Source organism: Leptidea sinapis, chromosome 4, assembly GCF_905404315.1.
Source record: "Leptidea sinapis chromosome 4, ilLepSina1.1, whole genome shotgun sequence".
Lineage (NCBI taxonomy): Eukaryota > Metazoa > Arthropoda > Insecta > Lepidoptera > Pieridae > Leptidea > Leptidea sinapis.
In genome coordinates this window covers 4,071,944-4,088,995 of record NC_066268.1, presented here as the reverse complement: position 1 = coordinate 4,088,995, position 17,052 = coordinate 4,071,944, and the positions used below count along the sequence as shown (strand labels likewise).

The 17,052-nt window shown below is 35.1% G+C and overlaps 1 protein-coding gene across 1 annotated transcript in view; it reads left to right on the top strand.

Annotated features, from left to right (window-relative positions):
- The window catches only part of LOC126980044 (uncharacterized), an 86,660-nt gene that overhangs the window by 13,076 nt on the left and 56,532 nt on the right, over positions 1-17,052 (top strand). The window contains exons 7-8 of the mRNA XM_050829671.1: positions 3,755-3,926; positions 15,788-15,916. Of these exons, the coding sequence (XP_050685628.1) occupies positions 3,755-3,926; positions 15,788-15,916 (301 nt within the window). The remainder of the gene's footprint in view (positions 1-3,754; positions 3,927-15,787; positions 15,917-17,052) is intronic.

Genomic DNA, 17,052 nt, shown 5'->3' with positions numbered 1-17,052 from the left:
CGTAGGAGAACTAAAGTCACCGACATATCCCAAATTTTTGCGAAACTGAAGTGGCAGTGGGCAGTCACTTGCCCAATCAGTATTGTCTACTTCGTAATTGTTATACTTTTAAAAAACAAATAATAGTATTTTATTAATATTAAAGGTTAAGGTTTGTATAAGAGGTGTATTAAATTAAATTTTTAGTTATTTGATGCTTTCCAGTTTTTGAAGTCGGTTTTTGTAAACGTAGTTTATTTTTTACGTTTTAGTGTCAGTTAATAATAATATATAATCAACCTGAATGAAAACTCATATGTGCAAATAAAAAGGCATACACAGAAAACAATTATGTCATCCAGGTAGACAAAAATTTTTATATAAATGTTCATAAAATGAAAACTACTGGGCCAAACTATGTAAATTTTTTATGGGACCAAATGGCATCTATTTCGCATCCAACAAGAGAATTACGTAAATCAGTTCATAAATCTCAGAGTAATCGGTGTACATACATAAAAAAAAATACCGAACGAATTGATAACCTCCTCCTTTTTGAAGTCGGTGAAAAATTACATTAAGATGGGTCACGATTCAATTTTATTTATTTATTCATGTATAGGAAACAAGAAGTATAATGAAAAATATTAACAAAGCTTAAAAGTCAGATATTTAGTTAAAAGGTAACAAAAGATAAAATAAAAACCACAAATCAAGTAATACAAACTAACAAATAATTCCAATCTATATAAGTTACACAATGTTACACGCTACTATTACACAATACTACAACAAATTAGTTACAATGAGTTAAGGATTCAGAAAAAAATATAAGAATGGGGTTACAAAAAATAGTAATTATTTTAAATTATTACAAACCAGTGATCTGAAAACATTTAACTTTTCATGAAATATGTCAATATGAGTGTATATTTTTGTCGATAGTGCATTGAAATAACGCGATGATATCCTACCCTCATCCACTTTCTGAAAGCCGTTAAATTTTGTACTGGTCTCAGACAAGTGAAGCCATTTTGAGAGGTTAAATATTATGTAAATTTTAATCCCTGTTCACTATTTAAAAGAGAAAGTGATTATATTTTTAAATGTGACCCAGCCAGTTTCGAATCTTTTAATTTGCGAAGAAATAAATTAAAAAGTTTGAAGTCTTAATAGTTATCTCATACTAATAGCATTCTATAAGTAGTTTGTTTTATAATGGGGCGAGACAAGCAGGACTTTCAGCTGATGGTAATTGATACACCCTGCCCATTAAGATAATTATCCTGGAATCATCCATGGTTTGATGGTACGTTTTGATTTAGGGATCGGTACAGATTTGGAGTTTTTAGAATTCTGACTGGCTCTACAATTATTGTGGTCATCACCTTGAGACATAAGATATTAAGTCTCATTTGCCCAGTTATTTCACTAGCTACGGCATGCTTCAGATCGAAATAATAATGCTAACCCATTACTGCTCATGGCAGATATAGGCGCTGTTGTGGTACCCATAATCTAGCCGGCAATAGACTACAAAGTTATAAACCAATCCCGTACATTGACCACTAGTACTCGTTTCACACCAAGCATCCTCTTAACCAGAATGATTATGGCTTACATTAAAAATTCACTCAAGACAAAGGCTACAGAAATCAATCTACGTGATCCGTTCCACTTTTGCACGACACGCCACAAGTTAGGATATCATCCCCACCATCTGATCTGATGTGTGGCGGTCCCCCACAGTGCGGTTTTCAAAGAGCTTTCTTCCACGTACTACAAAGCTGTGGAATGAGCTTGCTTGTGCGGTGTTTCCGGGACGATACGACATGGGTACCTTCAAAAAAAGCGCGTACACCTTCCTTAAAGGCCGGCAATGCTCCTGTGATTCCTCTCTTGTTGTAGGAAGTTGTGATCGGCGGTGATCACTTAACACCAAGTGACTCATACGCTCGTTTTTCCTTCTATTCCATAAAAAAAAATACATAATGTGTTCAGATTGAAATTGAAGAACTTGTCCTCAGTATTTACAGGTCACTGTCAAACAATGATGCTTTAGAAACCAAAAAACGATATTTGTAACTGGAAATATAGACATTAACTTTATAGTCAAAGATAATGCACCAGGTTTCAAACATAATGATAGACACTCTTATCTAATATATAAAATTCTCATGTCGCGGTGTTTGTAGTTAAACTCCTTCGAAACGGCTTGACCGATTCTCATGAAATTTTGAGTGCATATTGGGTAGGTCTGTGAATCGGACAACATTTACTTTTCATCTCCCTAAATGTTAAGGGTGGTCCACGGCAATTGTTTTTTATTTTTTTTTTAAATTTCTTTGATTATGAATCAGCATTAAAAATACATACAACTTCTAATTTTCAACCATCTACGATCAACAGTTACTTTTGTATCGCGATTTTAATATTGGCAATACAACGTTTGCTGGGTCAGCTAGTCTTAAAATAATATACAGGATGGTTTTTTGAGAAGGTGATGGCCAAGTCGGAAACTATTAGACTTATAGAAAAGTCATGAAAGAAGTCATGCCCTCGATTTATAAGAAACCAATAACTGCAGATTTCGTTTTTAGCAGTTAGGTCATTAGAGAGACGCATAAACTTATGCATTGGAATCAACAGCAACCATTTTGAACAACTTATTAGTTAGGTAAAAGTGTGATATGAAAATTAATTTGTATTTTTTTTTCTATTTGCTTTCATTTTTAGTGATACATATCTTTGCGAAACTTGATTTAAAAAAAATATATGCCGTTTGGTTTCTTATAAATCGAGGGCATGACTCCTTTCACGACTTTTGTCTATGTTTCGTAGTTTCCGACTTGGCCATCACCGCCCTTCTATATGATAGCTACCTTTGTTATCATTCCTGGACATACTTTACCAACCTATTGATAGCTTTTGGACCACTTTATGATCAAATTAAATAAAAATATCTATCGTGCTCAAATAGCTGTCTTAAATACCACAATAGCCGACAATGCCATGATTGATTTGCTGTTATCATATATTAAAAGTAATAGTAATGCTCCTTAGCCCACAATTAAAATTGATTTTGATAAATCTCTATCAAGCCTTATAGAAAAGAATCTACCACAACTGTTATGTGATGATCCAAGCCTGGTGATTGAACTCATCACTAAAGTGGTTACAGAAGCCTAAAGTTGTTTTACCAGTGGGATGCTCCTTTGAACAGAATTTCGGCTAGAGTGAGGGTACCACAACCGCGCCTATTTCCGCCGTGAAGCAGTTATGTGTAAACATTAGTGTGTTTCGGTCTGAAGGGCCCCGTAGCTAGTAAAATTACTGGGCAAATGAGACTTATGTCTCAAGGTGACGGGCGCAATTGTAGAGTCCTTCAGAATTTTAAAAACTCCAAATCTGTACCGATCCCTAAATCAAAACGTACCATCAAACCATGGATGGATCATTATGTGACATGTACACAATTATTTTCATTCAAATAAGAATTTATAATCACACGTCAAAAAAGAGAGAGATGCCTTAGAAATTAAAAGAGCGTTTTCGAGAAGGAATAACAATAGCAAGCATAGTGAAAAGATATAAAACCATGTTATTAAAACAAAACACAACTGTATAGGTTGATTTATAGATAGATTAACTAATCTCTAATTTAGAACTAGCTAAACAGAATTCGTGTAGCATAACACCTAAGGCTCAAACCATGTCATACAAGCCGTGAAGCGTGTTATTACCCCGTTAATAATTAACGTTGTATGTTCAACAGATTGCGACTGGTTGTACCAAGATGTGTCGTGTAGATCGGCTCCGTGTGTGTTGGCCAGTCCTGGCTATCCGGGTCTGTATCCACCACATCGCCGCTGTCGATACCTGCTCGCTACTAACTCAGTACATACGAGGGTCAAGATAATATTTACATCTATCATTCTACCACGAAAGTAAGTATTTTTCTTTACTTTTATCATAAAAACGGATTACAAAAAAATTATTACAATCTTATAAATTGGTTATTCGCCTTAGGCTAATAAAAAAAAATAACTTAATTTATTATAATAATATATTAATAATAAGCCATTTATTCCTTAACCCATAATATACAATCAAATGTTAGTAATTTAAAGTTCTTAAGATCTAGTGTTAATTTTATTTAAAGTGACCAGTTTAATTATTTATTCTATATAATTTTGTGTATGGACCCCATTTTGGGTACAGGCCTTCCCCAACTTTTTTAAATTTTTCCCTATCCTTGCCCAGATCGATCCAGTTTCTCCCCACTGCCTGCACGATGTCATCTTTCCATCTCTGCTTTGGTCTACCAGTGCATCCTTTACCTGGTGGTCCTTTCACATTCAAATTCAAAAACACTTTATTCATGTAGGTCACGGAAATGACACTTATGAATGTCAAAAAAAAATGTTTCTTATTGAATTTACCGCTACTTCATAAAGGGTTGAGCTAATGAGAAGAAGTAGCAAGAAACTCATTGCCACTCTTTTAAGTCAAGATTTACATTTTAATTGTTTTACAAATCATTTCAATTACAATATATGCAAAGTGACGCATAATAATACTCAAATGTCAAAAACTGAATGGCTTAAACGAGTAAGTCAAAAGAAAAAAGTAAATTAATACTTATAAACACAAGAGTTATTGAGTATAGTAGATGCATCAATCCACACATACCGTAAATAAATAGAGGCATTATGTGAGCATCTCATAATATAAAATATATAATAACTTTAACTTTAAAGGAAATAATAATAATAAAAAACACATCAAGCAGACCTCCCGGTAACAAGATCATCCAGCCACCACGAGTAGCACCCGTTCACGAGCATGACGCATGGACCAGCCATCGCCTCCCTCGACCATATTTTAGGGAAGGGAACGACCCGCCCCACGTCGCCGTCACAAGCAGAGGCATTTAAGCGAGCATGACGATACCTGTCACGAGAAATCTACCGAATAACAAAACAATTCAAGTTCAGCTACATATTATGGAATACTTAGTAAATGCCTCTACTTACAATTTTCTTTCAAATTACATAACTAGTTATTATTTTTCTTATTAAAATTGATTAAAAAACAGAAACAATATTAATATTTAAATTATATAACTATATTTCCATTTGGTGGTCTCTATTGTCCACCTTCTGTCTGTGAAGCGTGCAATGTGGCCAGCCCATTGCCATTTCAATGTTAGCGCGTGTCTTAGTGCATCCGTAAGCTTGGTTTTCTTTCTAATGTCTTCACTACGTACTTTTTGTAGTTTTCTGATCCGCAATATGCTTCTCTCCATTGCTTTTTGTGTCTTTTCTATTTTTTGTTTTATTTCTTTTGTGAATGCCCAGGTTTGACAGCCATATAGCAGACATGGCGTAATACAACTGTCGATCACGATTTTTTTCATATGCAGGCTATAATTGCCTTATAATATTTCGCTAAGCGACCAGAATTTTTTCCACGATAATGTTATTCTCCTCTTTACTTCTCCTAAGTTGCTGTTTGTATTGAATGAGACTTGTTTCCCCAAATAGATGAAACTGTCAACATATTCTTTTGTGTGTCCGTTTACTTGTGTTGGCCTTCTGTAATTGTTAGTCATTATTTTTGTCTTGTTTGTGTCGTTACCATTTCCTCTAAGTCTTTAGGTGATTCAGCCAGTATCGCAATGTCATCTGCAAATCGCAGATGATTGGTATTTACCAACGAGGTATTTACCATTTAACAGAATTCCTTTGTGTGTCTAATATATTTTACTGAAAATGTCTTGAAGAACCGCTATAAAAAGTTTAGGTGACAGTGGGTCACGTTGTCTTAGACCTCGTTCAATTTTGAAGGGTTCTCCGCTGGTCTCCAGTCTAACTTTGCTTGTATTATTTTCATACACGTTTTTTATAATGTTGATATATTTCTCGTCGATATTTAAAGAGTAAAGCGCGTTCCAGAGGAGATGTGACTGATGCTATCGAAGGCTTTTCTAAAATCTATAAACGCTATATAGAGTGGTCTGTTAAATTCGTGTGTTTTTCTATTACTTGTTCAATTGTCTGTATGTGATCAATAGTGCTGAAACCTGAGCGGAAGCCTCCATGCTCTGTAGGTTTTGTGTTGTCAATTTCCTGAGTTATTCGTTTCAGAATTATTGAAGCAAAGAGTTTATATGTGCTTGATAGAAGACTAATTGGCTTATAGTTGTCTATATCTTGCGGATTGCATTAAAATAAAAGTTATGTCTGACGAACACCAACCTTTGGGAACAGTCTCTGTGTTCAGGATCATATTAAATAATTTAGTCAGGTGGTGTAGTAGGACTGCTGCTCCCGTTTTTATAGCTTCATTGCTGATACCATCTGGGCCAGGGCTCTTTTCATTTTTTAATTGTATTATGTGTGTATGCACTTCCTTTTTATCGAATAATTCCACAGTGTTAGGTTTTTATTTCACAGTAAGTTCGGTATTCAGTGACATCGTTCTCATTTTCACTTTTCATGTACAAATTTTTATAGAAGATTGTTGCATGTTCAATGACGTTTTTCCTCGTTTTCGTTTCCTCTGATATATGGTTAAGGTCATGTACCCATTTTTTTTTTGAGTGGTTAATTCCTTGTATGCTCTTTTTGTACTTCTGAATTTTATTGAAATCTCAACTTATTTATTGAGATAACATTAGCACATATAGATCCAATATTAGTCTATTTAGTTTATATATTAGTTTTTAGACAAATGCAGGCAAATTATTAAAAAAAAACTTAAATTATTAGCGCACCAACGTTTACCGTTTGACATTTGACAACCGTCCTTTAATTTATTTAGTAGAGTAAAACTAAGTCGAGTTAATAAGTCGTTTATGGGGCTATTTATATGCTTTTAAAACAAGATCCCAGAACATTTTAAAATGTTTCAAAATAAAATTATATTCAAAAGAATTGTTAAAAAACGTTTGTGTGGTAAAGGGGTTACTATAACATAAATATTTTTTAATGATATTACAGATAGGGAATGGAGCGACCACCCTCAGGCTATTATATAATAAGTAATTTATAAAAAAAAATAGATCCTTTATCAATAAAAGTAAAGATATAAATAAAAATAGATATAAATGACTTTATTAATGAAACCATAGCTTAGGAATGGAGCAATCGCTGCCAGGCTATTTAATTAGTAAATTTATTTTTATCGCAGAATTATAAACGAAATTGCCCTGTAAACCAAAACACAAAAATACTTGCATATTACTACTTCCCAATTAATGAAGTATAATAAACTTAACGTAAGCGTTACACAATAAATAAGTTTTAGGTTAGAAATTTTCGAGAAAGATTAATCACAAGTTAGTAAATTATATGTTAGCCGTTTAATTAAGGTTTAAATATATTTCCTTGGTAATATAAATGTTTTCATTCACCGAGCGAAAGTCAAAGTCCTAATACAGTCTAAATTAGTTGACGAAACTTATTTGAACCTACCTGCCGTTGTTCCTCGGGTTATATTATTCAGAAGGAAAATTTGTTAATAAAATACTTGAGTTTTTATTCGTCTCCCTTTTGTTAGCTAAGTTCCCGCGCTCCGGAAAATTTCAAAATTTATTCCCTTTCCCGAGCTGGTGAGCGTGCAAATCAAGTTTATATTAAGATAATTATAAAGTTCTTTATGATTAGGTTATGTTGTACCTTCACTAACTCTTTAATCAACTTTGTTTTGGGCATTTTTCTCAATGTTTACTGAGGTGTAAAAAAGACAAAATTGATTTTTTTAAGAATAAGGGATGAGACGAGCTAGACGTTCAGCTGATAGTAATTCATACGCCCTGCCCATTACAATGGCGTACCTCAAGGTCTGAAGGACGTCGTAGCTAGTGAAATTACTGGGCAAATGAGATTAAACATCTTATGACTCAAGGTGACGAGCGAAACAATTGTACTGCCACTCAGAATTTTTGGGTTTTTTTTTTTCAAGAATCGCGGAAGAGCGGCACTGTTATGTTATGCGTATAGCGTATCAATTACCATCAGCTAAACGTCCTGCTCGCCTCGTCCTTTATTTTCGTAAAACAAAATACGGTACTTATAACAAATACTAAATACAAAACTTTTTATCAGCCTTAATCTTTTTGTAAAAAGCTGACTACAAATAGCTATCTACTTTTTATTTTGTAAATTGTATTTACAATTTACAAGAAAAACTTAAAATCTTAGTAATGTTACGCTAAGTCACATTAGGTACTCAGGTGGCACTATGTCGTCACTTTGAAGCATACGATATTAGTACTCATTAGCACAGTAATTTCACTCGCTACACTTCAAAGTGAAACAAAATAATGCTCGTACGTTACTGCTTGACAACAGAAAATGGCACCATGTGGTACCTAGCTAGAATCCTGAGCAACAAAATTATTTCACTGGCAAATATACAAAATTCGACGTGTCAGCTTCGACGTGTCGTAGCGAACGGTCGGTTTTCCAGTCTCTAAATAACTTGTGATTAATAAAAATGTCGTCGTGTTCAATTTGTGGTGATGTGCTAATCGACTTTGTAAAATGTAATAGATGTAGTCGTATGCTCCACTATGGGTGTGCTGGAGTGACAGAAGCTAGCTACAAGAAGATGAACATCGATAGGTGAGTGAACTGGCGCTGCGTCCAATGCCGTTCTGGCGGTGTCGGATCTTCCAGCTCTGATATGCAAAACGTTCTTTCAGAGATCAGAGCTTTACGGGATGATTTTAGTACCGTAAAGTACGAGTTGAATAATGGATCCAGGATGAATAATGTAGAAATCTCTGGTGTACGAGTAATGAATGGGGAAAACCTTCAAACTATATTACATAATATAAGTGCCAAAGTAGGTCATCAACTCGACCATAAGGACATCGATCACATACACCGTGTGCGTCGTTTTGATACGAAATCAGATAAAAACGGTCAGGCTCCCGTCCCCGCGATAGTGGTAAAGTTCACGAGTCGCTTTTGCAAAGACCAGTTCCTGTCGGCGGTTCGTGCGCGGCGTGGCCTCACCACCGCGGACCTGGGAGTAGCCGGTCCTGCCACTAGCATCTACGTCGGGGATCACCTTACACCCGAGAATAAACTATTATTGAAGCGTGCTCGTGAACTGAAATTGCAATTTAAGTATGATTACCTGTGGGTACTGGGACTGTAAGATTCTGATGCGTAAGTGTGAAAAGTCTAAAGTCATTCATATCTGTAAGCCATCTGATTTAAATAAACTCAAATGACTATGTACATGCAAACATTTAAATGGCTATGTTATTCATATAATGAAACAGGTAATTACTATTTTTCTACATATAATATACGAGAGATCAGTGCTAATAACTGCATATTATTTGCAAATAAGTGCATTGTTACGATTCTTAAGTATTATTAATTTAAACTTTGTGACGTTTTATCATCATGTGTTGTTAAAATTGTTGTGTATCTTCGTGTATTTCTTGTTTATTGTTACATTATTGCGGGTAGATTCATATTTTGATTTATACAGCAATAGTAATTATAGTTCCACAGATAACTTGCTGTTTGCCGATTTGTCACTAGTAGTATTAATAGTTATCATAAAGTATAAGTATAATACACTTACGGATTTTTTTAAAAATGGATAAAAATAAATTGCATGGATATTATCAAAACACGAGAGGCCTTCGTGGTAGATCACATGAATTTTTGGCGCGACTGTCCTTATCTAATTATGATTTTGTTTGTTTGACCGAGACTTGGCTTACTCCTGACTTTTACGATAGAGAATATTTTAATAATAACTACGTAGTGTTCCGTGCGGACCGATCACTTGAGGCAAGTGGCGCGGCGCGGGGGGGCGGGGTTGCGGTAGCGGTTCGGGGGGACTATCACCCCGTGCGCCGACACTGGCCTGTCCCGTCTCCAGCGCATTGTGAAGCCGTTTGGGTGGCTGTACCTCTTCGAGATAGTAAGTACAATAATGTTGTGCCTACATACCTCATGGGCAAGGCCATCGAGACACCCTGCTATCATTTTTTGACTTAGTTGCGCAACTTATTATTGATAATCCGGCGGATTTAATTTTACTGTGTGGTGATTTTAATATGACAGCAACAAAGTGGACTTTCTTTGATAGTTACAGTTTGGTTGCAAATCCCAGTGTTAATATGTAAACACAGTCATTGGCCGAATTCATGTCATTAACTAATCTGAAACAACACAATTCTATTCTAAACCATAATAATCGTTTGCTCGATTTAATTTTTAGTAATTTAAACTGTAATATAGTAAGATGTGATAGTCCACTTACCACCTGCGAGGATGGACACAACCCCTCTTTGAACATTGATTGTAGCATAAACAGTAAGTTAGCTTTAAAACCGGCTAATAAGAGTAATTTAAATTTTCATGCAGACTATGCACAGATTAACTTAGAGCTCTCGCAGATTAAGTGGAGTGACTTTTTCTGAAATTTGGATATGGAAAAGTGTATCAATATATTTTATAATAATATTAATCAATTAATTTACAAATATACTCCTTTGCGTACTGTTAGATCATTTTGTTCTTTTCCGATTTGTTATACCCGCCCGTTGTTAAAAGTTTTAAAAGAAAAACGGAAATATCATACTTTATGGAAAAAATATGGCAATAGGCTGGATTATGATAGTTTTAGTTTATTAAGAAAAAGAGTAATTAAACTAGAGAAAGAATGTTACAACAATTATATTAAATTTGCTGAATCGAAGATCAATTCCTGTCCTAAATTTTTTTGGAACTATTTTAAATCTATATCTGCAAACAGTGGTATCCCCCAAAATATGACTTATAAGAATAGAAGTATTTCTGATGGTAAAGACATCTGTGATGCATTTAATGATCATTTCCATTCTGTTTTTGAACTTCCAAAATCTGATCATAATACACTGGCCTGCAAAAGTAAGTATCACACTTTTCAAATTATTTTTTTTTTCTTAAATATAGAAGGTAGAGATTTAAGATTAAAAACGTTTTGTTGCAAATTTTATAGGCTTTAATTCTTAGAAACTAAAATTATACATAAGTAACATTTTTAACTTAAAAAAAGATAATACAATGAAAATAGACATTTTTAGTTTAGTGTAAAAAAATTCAACTAAAATGTATTACATGTTATTTAATTTTTAATAACTGGTATTGCCTCCTCGAGCTCTGATTACAGCTTCGAGCCGGTTTGGCATACTGAACACTAGGTTTCGGAGCCGATGTTGGGGAATATTCTCCCATTCTTCTACCAGGGCCTGCTTTAGTGCCCTGAGGGTAGTAGGTGGTGGTCTGCGATTTCTGACTAGCCTCCCAAGCTCATCCCAGGCGTGATCAATCGGGTTGAGATTAGGACTTCTTGATGGCCAAGCCATCACGCTGATACCGACCTCCTGAAATATACTCTTGTACGATATGAGCCGTGTGTGGCCGGGCATTACCATGCATCAGCATCGATCCATCACCCATATTTGCTAAATACGGCCCTGCATACTCATTGAGAATCTCTTGAGCATATCTTTGCCCAGTGAGGGTGCCATTTTCTATGGCTACTAGCTCTGTGCGACCTTCTGAAGATATGCCAGCCCATACATGTACACTGCCTCCACCGTATTGGACTCTTTCTGAGATGCAGGCTTGAAGGTATCGCTCACTAGGTCGCCTGTAAACACTTCGCCTTCCATCAGAAGTGTAAAGGGAGAATCGAGACTCATCTGCAAACAAAATACTTGACCATTCTTCTTCATCCCACTGCATGTGTTCACGGGCGTATCGCAGTCTCGCTACTCGATGCTGTCTCTCGAGTTTTGGGCCACTCGCTGGTCTTCGGGGTTTCAAATTTGCTTCAGCAAGTCTTCTCACTGTAATGTCACTAATGTAGTCCCTCCGGGTCTGAAGCAGCTGTTGCTGGACTTCACCTGCATTTTGGTGGCGATTTCTTAACACAGTGGAAATAATATAACGATATTCTCGGGCACTGGAACACCTGGGTCTGCCATTACAAGGTCTCCTCAGATTGTGTCCAGCCTCTTCGTACCTTCGCTTTACCTTCTGAACCGTTCGTACCGTCACACCTACCATTCTTGAAGTGCGACGCATACTGATGCCTAGTTCCAGAAAAGCCATGATCCTAGCACATTCTTCAACTGAAAGAGGCATGATAAATAAATGTTATGTGCTTTTTAGCATAAATTTTTAAAACAAGACCCATCGATCTTGAAAAAAATTTAAAACAGAAAGAAAAATGTGAATGGTAAAATTGTAATTCGGAAAGGTCCACTTTGAAAAAAGGAATGGTTTTGTTTTTGAAGTTTTTTTTCAGCTAATTCTTAAAAGAAGGTTACCGACTATAAAGTTTTTATGTACAAAATTAAATTCTCTTTGGAGTCCTTTTTATTTCGAAAGTATATCTTGTGAACTTAAAACGTTATCCCAATTTTAAAAGTGTGATACTTTCTTTTGAAGGCCAGTGTAGTAGTAACTTTTTAGATAATTGTGAATTACCTGCCTGCGCCTTGTTAGATATAAATTCAGTAGAAATTACACATGATTTAGTATTTAAATATTTAAAATCTATTGACGTGAATAAGGGTGCAGGGCCGGATGGTATTCATCCTATTTTCATTCGTTCATGTGCTTCAAGTCTTGCTTTGCCAATAACGTTACTTTATCAGAGTTCTATCCAAGAAGGTGTATTCCCTTCGTTGTGGAAACATTTGTAAGTACAGACCTATCTCCAAGCTGTGCCATTTTGGTAAGTTATTGGAGAAGACTGTTACTGCGCAACTCTCCGCTTCTGTACGCAGAATAATATCTCCATGTCAACATGGTTTTTACACAGGACGTAGTGTGGAATCTAACTTGCTTACATTCACCGAAATTATACTTAATGCAATGAATGAAGGTTGTCAGGTAGACGCAGTGTACAGCGATTTTGCCAAAGCTTTTGACAAAATTTGCCATAAAACATTAATTTTAAAGCTCTGGCGTCTTGGAGTACATGGTGATCTTCTGCGCTGGATAAAATCATACATAGATAATAGGAGTCAGGCTGTTGCTCTCGCTGGTTATACTTCTAACTACAGAAATATTAGCTCGGGTATACCGCAGGGTTCTCATTTAGGCCCGTTACTTTTTATACTTTATGTTTATGACATTTCTAGTATTGTGAATGGATATAATATGCTAATATACGCAGATGACACAAAGATCTTTAAAATTGTGTGGAGTGTGCATGATTGCTACTCATTACAAGCAGATCTCACTTCTTTCGAGGGATATTGCAAGGGTAATAGTCTATTCTTGAACCCTGATAAGTGTCATGTGATCACTTATACACGCAAGATAAACCCGATCATATTCGCTTATACTATTTCTGATAAGCCATTAAAAAGAGTTACTGAAGTGCAAGATCTGGGTGTTATCCTTGATTCAAAGCTTACCTTTGTACCATACATTGATAACATTCTTAAAAAAGCGTACAAAAAATTAGGATTTATATTGAGAATAGGAAAGCCTTTTAAAAACACACAAACTCATAAAATTTTGTTTAATAGTTTTGTAAGAAGTAATTTAGAATTTGCATCCTCTGTTTTGAACCCGTTTTTCAAAATTCATGTTGATCGAATTGAAAGGATCCAAAAGAAATTTACGAAGACCTCAGATTATAAAACCGGTAATATATACACTGATTATGACATATCGGCAAACAGACATAGAATTGAAGATCTTGAAAAACGACGTCATTTTATTGATACTGTTATTTTGTACAAAATAATTAATAATATTATGGATTGTCCCTCGTTGTTGCAATGTATAAACATAAAAATACCTCGCCCTCCAAAACGCACATGTCATTCAAACGAATTATTTCATGTAAATCAATGTTCTAGTTGTTATGTAGAAAATAGTTTTGTTCGTCGTGCGAGTAAATTTTACAATAATAATTTACACCATGCGTATAGTGTAGATATAGCTTCCTGTTCCAGTTTATCAAATTTTAAAAAACAAATTAAAATAATTTTATTTAAATTCTCATAGAACTTGTATGATCTTTTAAAGTATTTGAATATGTTTGTATAATTATAATAGACTGTTCGCTATTAAACCTGTTAATTAAGGAAACTCTAGGTCTAGTATCTGTTATTTAATTTTGTAAATCGTAAGTAGTAAGTCTGTTTCTGAATAAATAAATAAAATAAAATAAATAAAAATAAAAAAATATAGTTGTGAATAACATTTTTTTATGACAGTAAGGGACGAGACAGAGCAGGTCGTTGAGCTGATAGTAATTGATACACCCTGCCCATAACAATGCAATGCCGCTCAGGATTCTTGAAGAACCCAAAAATTCTGAGCGGCACTACAATTGCGCTCGTCACCTTGAAACATAAAATGTTAAGTCTCGTTTGCCCAGTAATTTCACTAGCTACTCCTTGACGGCAGAAATAGGCGCCATTGTGGTATCCATAATCTAGCCGGCATCCTGTGCAAAGGAGCCTCCCACTGGTAAAACTATTAAACAATGAAAAATCATTAAAAAGTCTCGAGAATTTGATGTTATTAAACAGATTATTCTGGAAATATCTCTCTCAATATAACCTATAAATTCATTGAAACAAAAAAGATATCAGAAGCATTGTTGAAAACCGCAATACAAGATTTTTTTCTAAAAGCATTATCGTACCCGTATAAAACTCTGTTCGTTTGAAAAAGCTGACGAACTAAATCGGTTTAGTGAGTAAATAAAGTGACGTCGTTCTGTCTGCTACCCCTATTCGTTACTTAAAAATTTACAGTGACATTATCAACTTTGGAAAGTAGGGTGTCCATTCTGTTTAATTGATGCTTTCAATTCTGCTTGAGCTATGAATAGGTTAATTGAAATTCAGCTGAATATAGTAAAATATAACGTCACAATGGATTACAACATTTCGAACTGCTGAACAGTTTGTGTAGCGTTTATTATTATTACTACTTTCGTTATATTAGTGGTACTAAGACCAATATTTTGGTGTGGATATAAAAAATGGGTGGCATTGAATTATCATGGAAGTGACTCTTTGTTTAGTGAAAGTTTTTTATGTTTTGTCATTCTAATACACTTTTGATCACATTCAGATCATTTTAAAGGGAAAAGACACGAACTTGTCCCCATTTAATTATGTGGAAGGCTCCTTTGCACAGGATGCCAGCTAGATTATGAGTACTACAATGGCACCTATTTATGCCGTGAAGCAGTAATGTGTAAGTATTACTGTGTTTCGGTCGGAAGAGAGTCGTAGCTAGTGAATTTACTGGGCAAATGAGACTTAACATCTTATGTCTCAAGGTGACGAGCGCAGTTGTACAGAATTATTGTGGTTTTTCAAGAATCCTGAGCAGCACTGCATTGTTATGGGCAGGGCATATCAATTACCATCAGCTGAACATCATAATCGTCTCGTTCCTTATTTTCATAATATTAATTATTAGATTTTGTTTTATGTCACCTCCGCTAACGGACACAAGCTTGACTCCTAAATAGATGACTTTAGAATGGCTAACATCACAGAGATTTGTTATGCATGCTTTGTAATGTAGATATCAAACACAATAGTTTGCTGAGATTTTTAAATAACTATTATTCAATTAATAAAAAAAAGGGAAAAACGGAAATTTATTGTTTAAAAGTTATGAATTTATACTTAGGTATATACGTCAGGGTTACAGCCTAGTGTTGATTTTAGATCTTTTCCATCGATAATTAAATTTATGATAATACAATTATTATTAATGGCTACTTGTTTTATGTTATCTAGTCACTGCTCATCGGATTATCTAACTCTTCGGGCCGGCAGTTCACCTTCCGCACCGCTGTTAGCTTCTATCTGCTCTGAACGTAGCGCCACGCTAGAACAACCAGGACCAAATTTGCTGTTAGAATTTAAGTGAGTGCGTACAACTATTTATTCTAAATCTATAGTAATAACAACGTTTGAGATGCATGGTATCTGCCCCAGATGTGTCAGATCCTGATTCCTGCCGCCGAATTACACCTTCACGACCTCACCACCTGCACGACACACCACAAGTTAGGATATCATTCCCACCATCTGGTTGTGTGGCGGTCCTCCACAGTGCGGTTTTCAAGGAGGTTTCTTCCACGTACGTAAACCTGTGGAATGAACTTCCTTGTGCGGTGTTTGCGGAACGATACGACATGGGTACCTTCAAAAAAAGCGAATATACCTTCCTTAAAGGCCGGCAACGCTCCTGTGATTCCTCTGGTGTTGCAAGAGAATGTGGGTGGCGGTGATAACTTAACACCAGGTGACTTGTACGCTCGTTTATCCTCCTTTTCCATAAAAAAATTACTTGTGGGTTTTGAATTATACCTCTGCAGAAATACTATGAGGTCTAAAGCCATTAGGAGGGATCTAACTAATAAAGCTAAATCTTTAATAGAATTTTTTTTATGCCATTTTTTAATTTCAGAAAAGGCGTGGTAAAAGTTATTATGCAACTGTCGTGTAATAAGGGGTATAAAAACACGAATGTGGGTTTTTTAACATGAGTGTTATTTTACCCCTTATGACACAACAGTTGCATACAAGACTCTATCTACACCATATTAACCATTAAATTATCCAAACTAGTGTTGTAATGTTGTACTGAACTTCATTACAACACTCGTTTGGATGATGTAATGGTTATTAGGACTGGCTTTTTTAATGTTAGCAGTAAGATAACTGTTTTAGAATCTTTAAAAGAGGATTCCAAGCAGATAAAATATAAATAAAAATAAAATATAAGATTCTAAGTAGATAAATAATATTATCTTATAAAGATATGCACATCACAATGCATTCAGTACCTTTTCTCGCTAACAACTAACTCAATCCGTCAATGACACGCATCAAGGTGACCTATAGGATGAAAAATTACAAATATGAATATGCTCCCGCACCATCAACTTTTCACCATTGACATTGATTGACATGCGGAAGTCCGTAACGAAGTAGATCCGTTAAAAACGAGTCATTATTTTATTGTCAAGAGGACCTTCAATATTCGACGCAAGTTT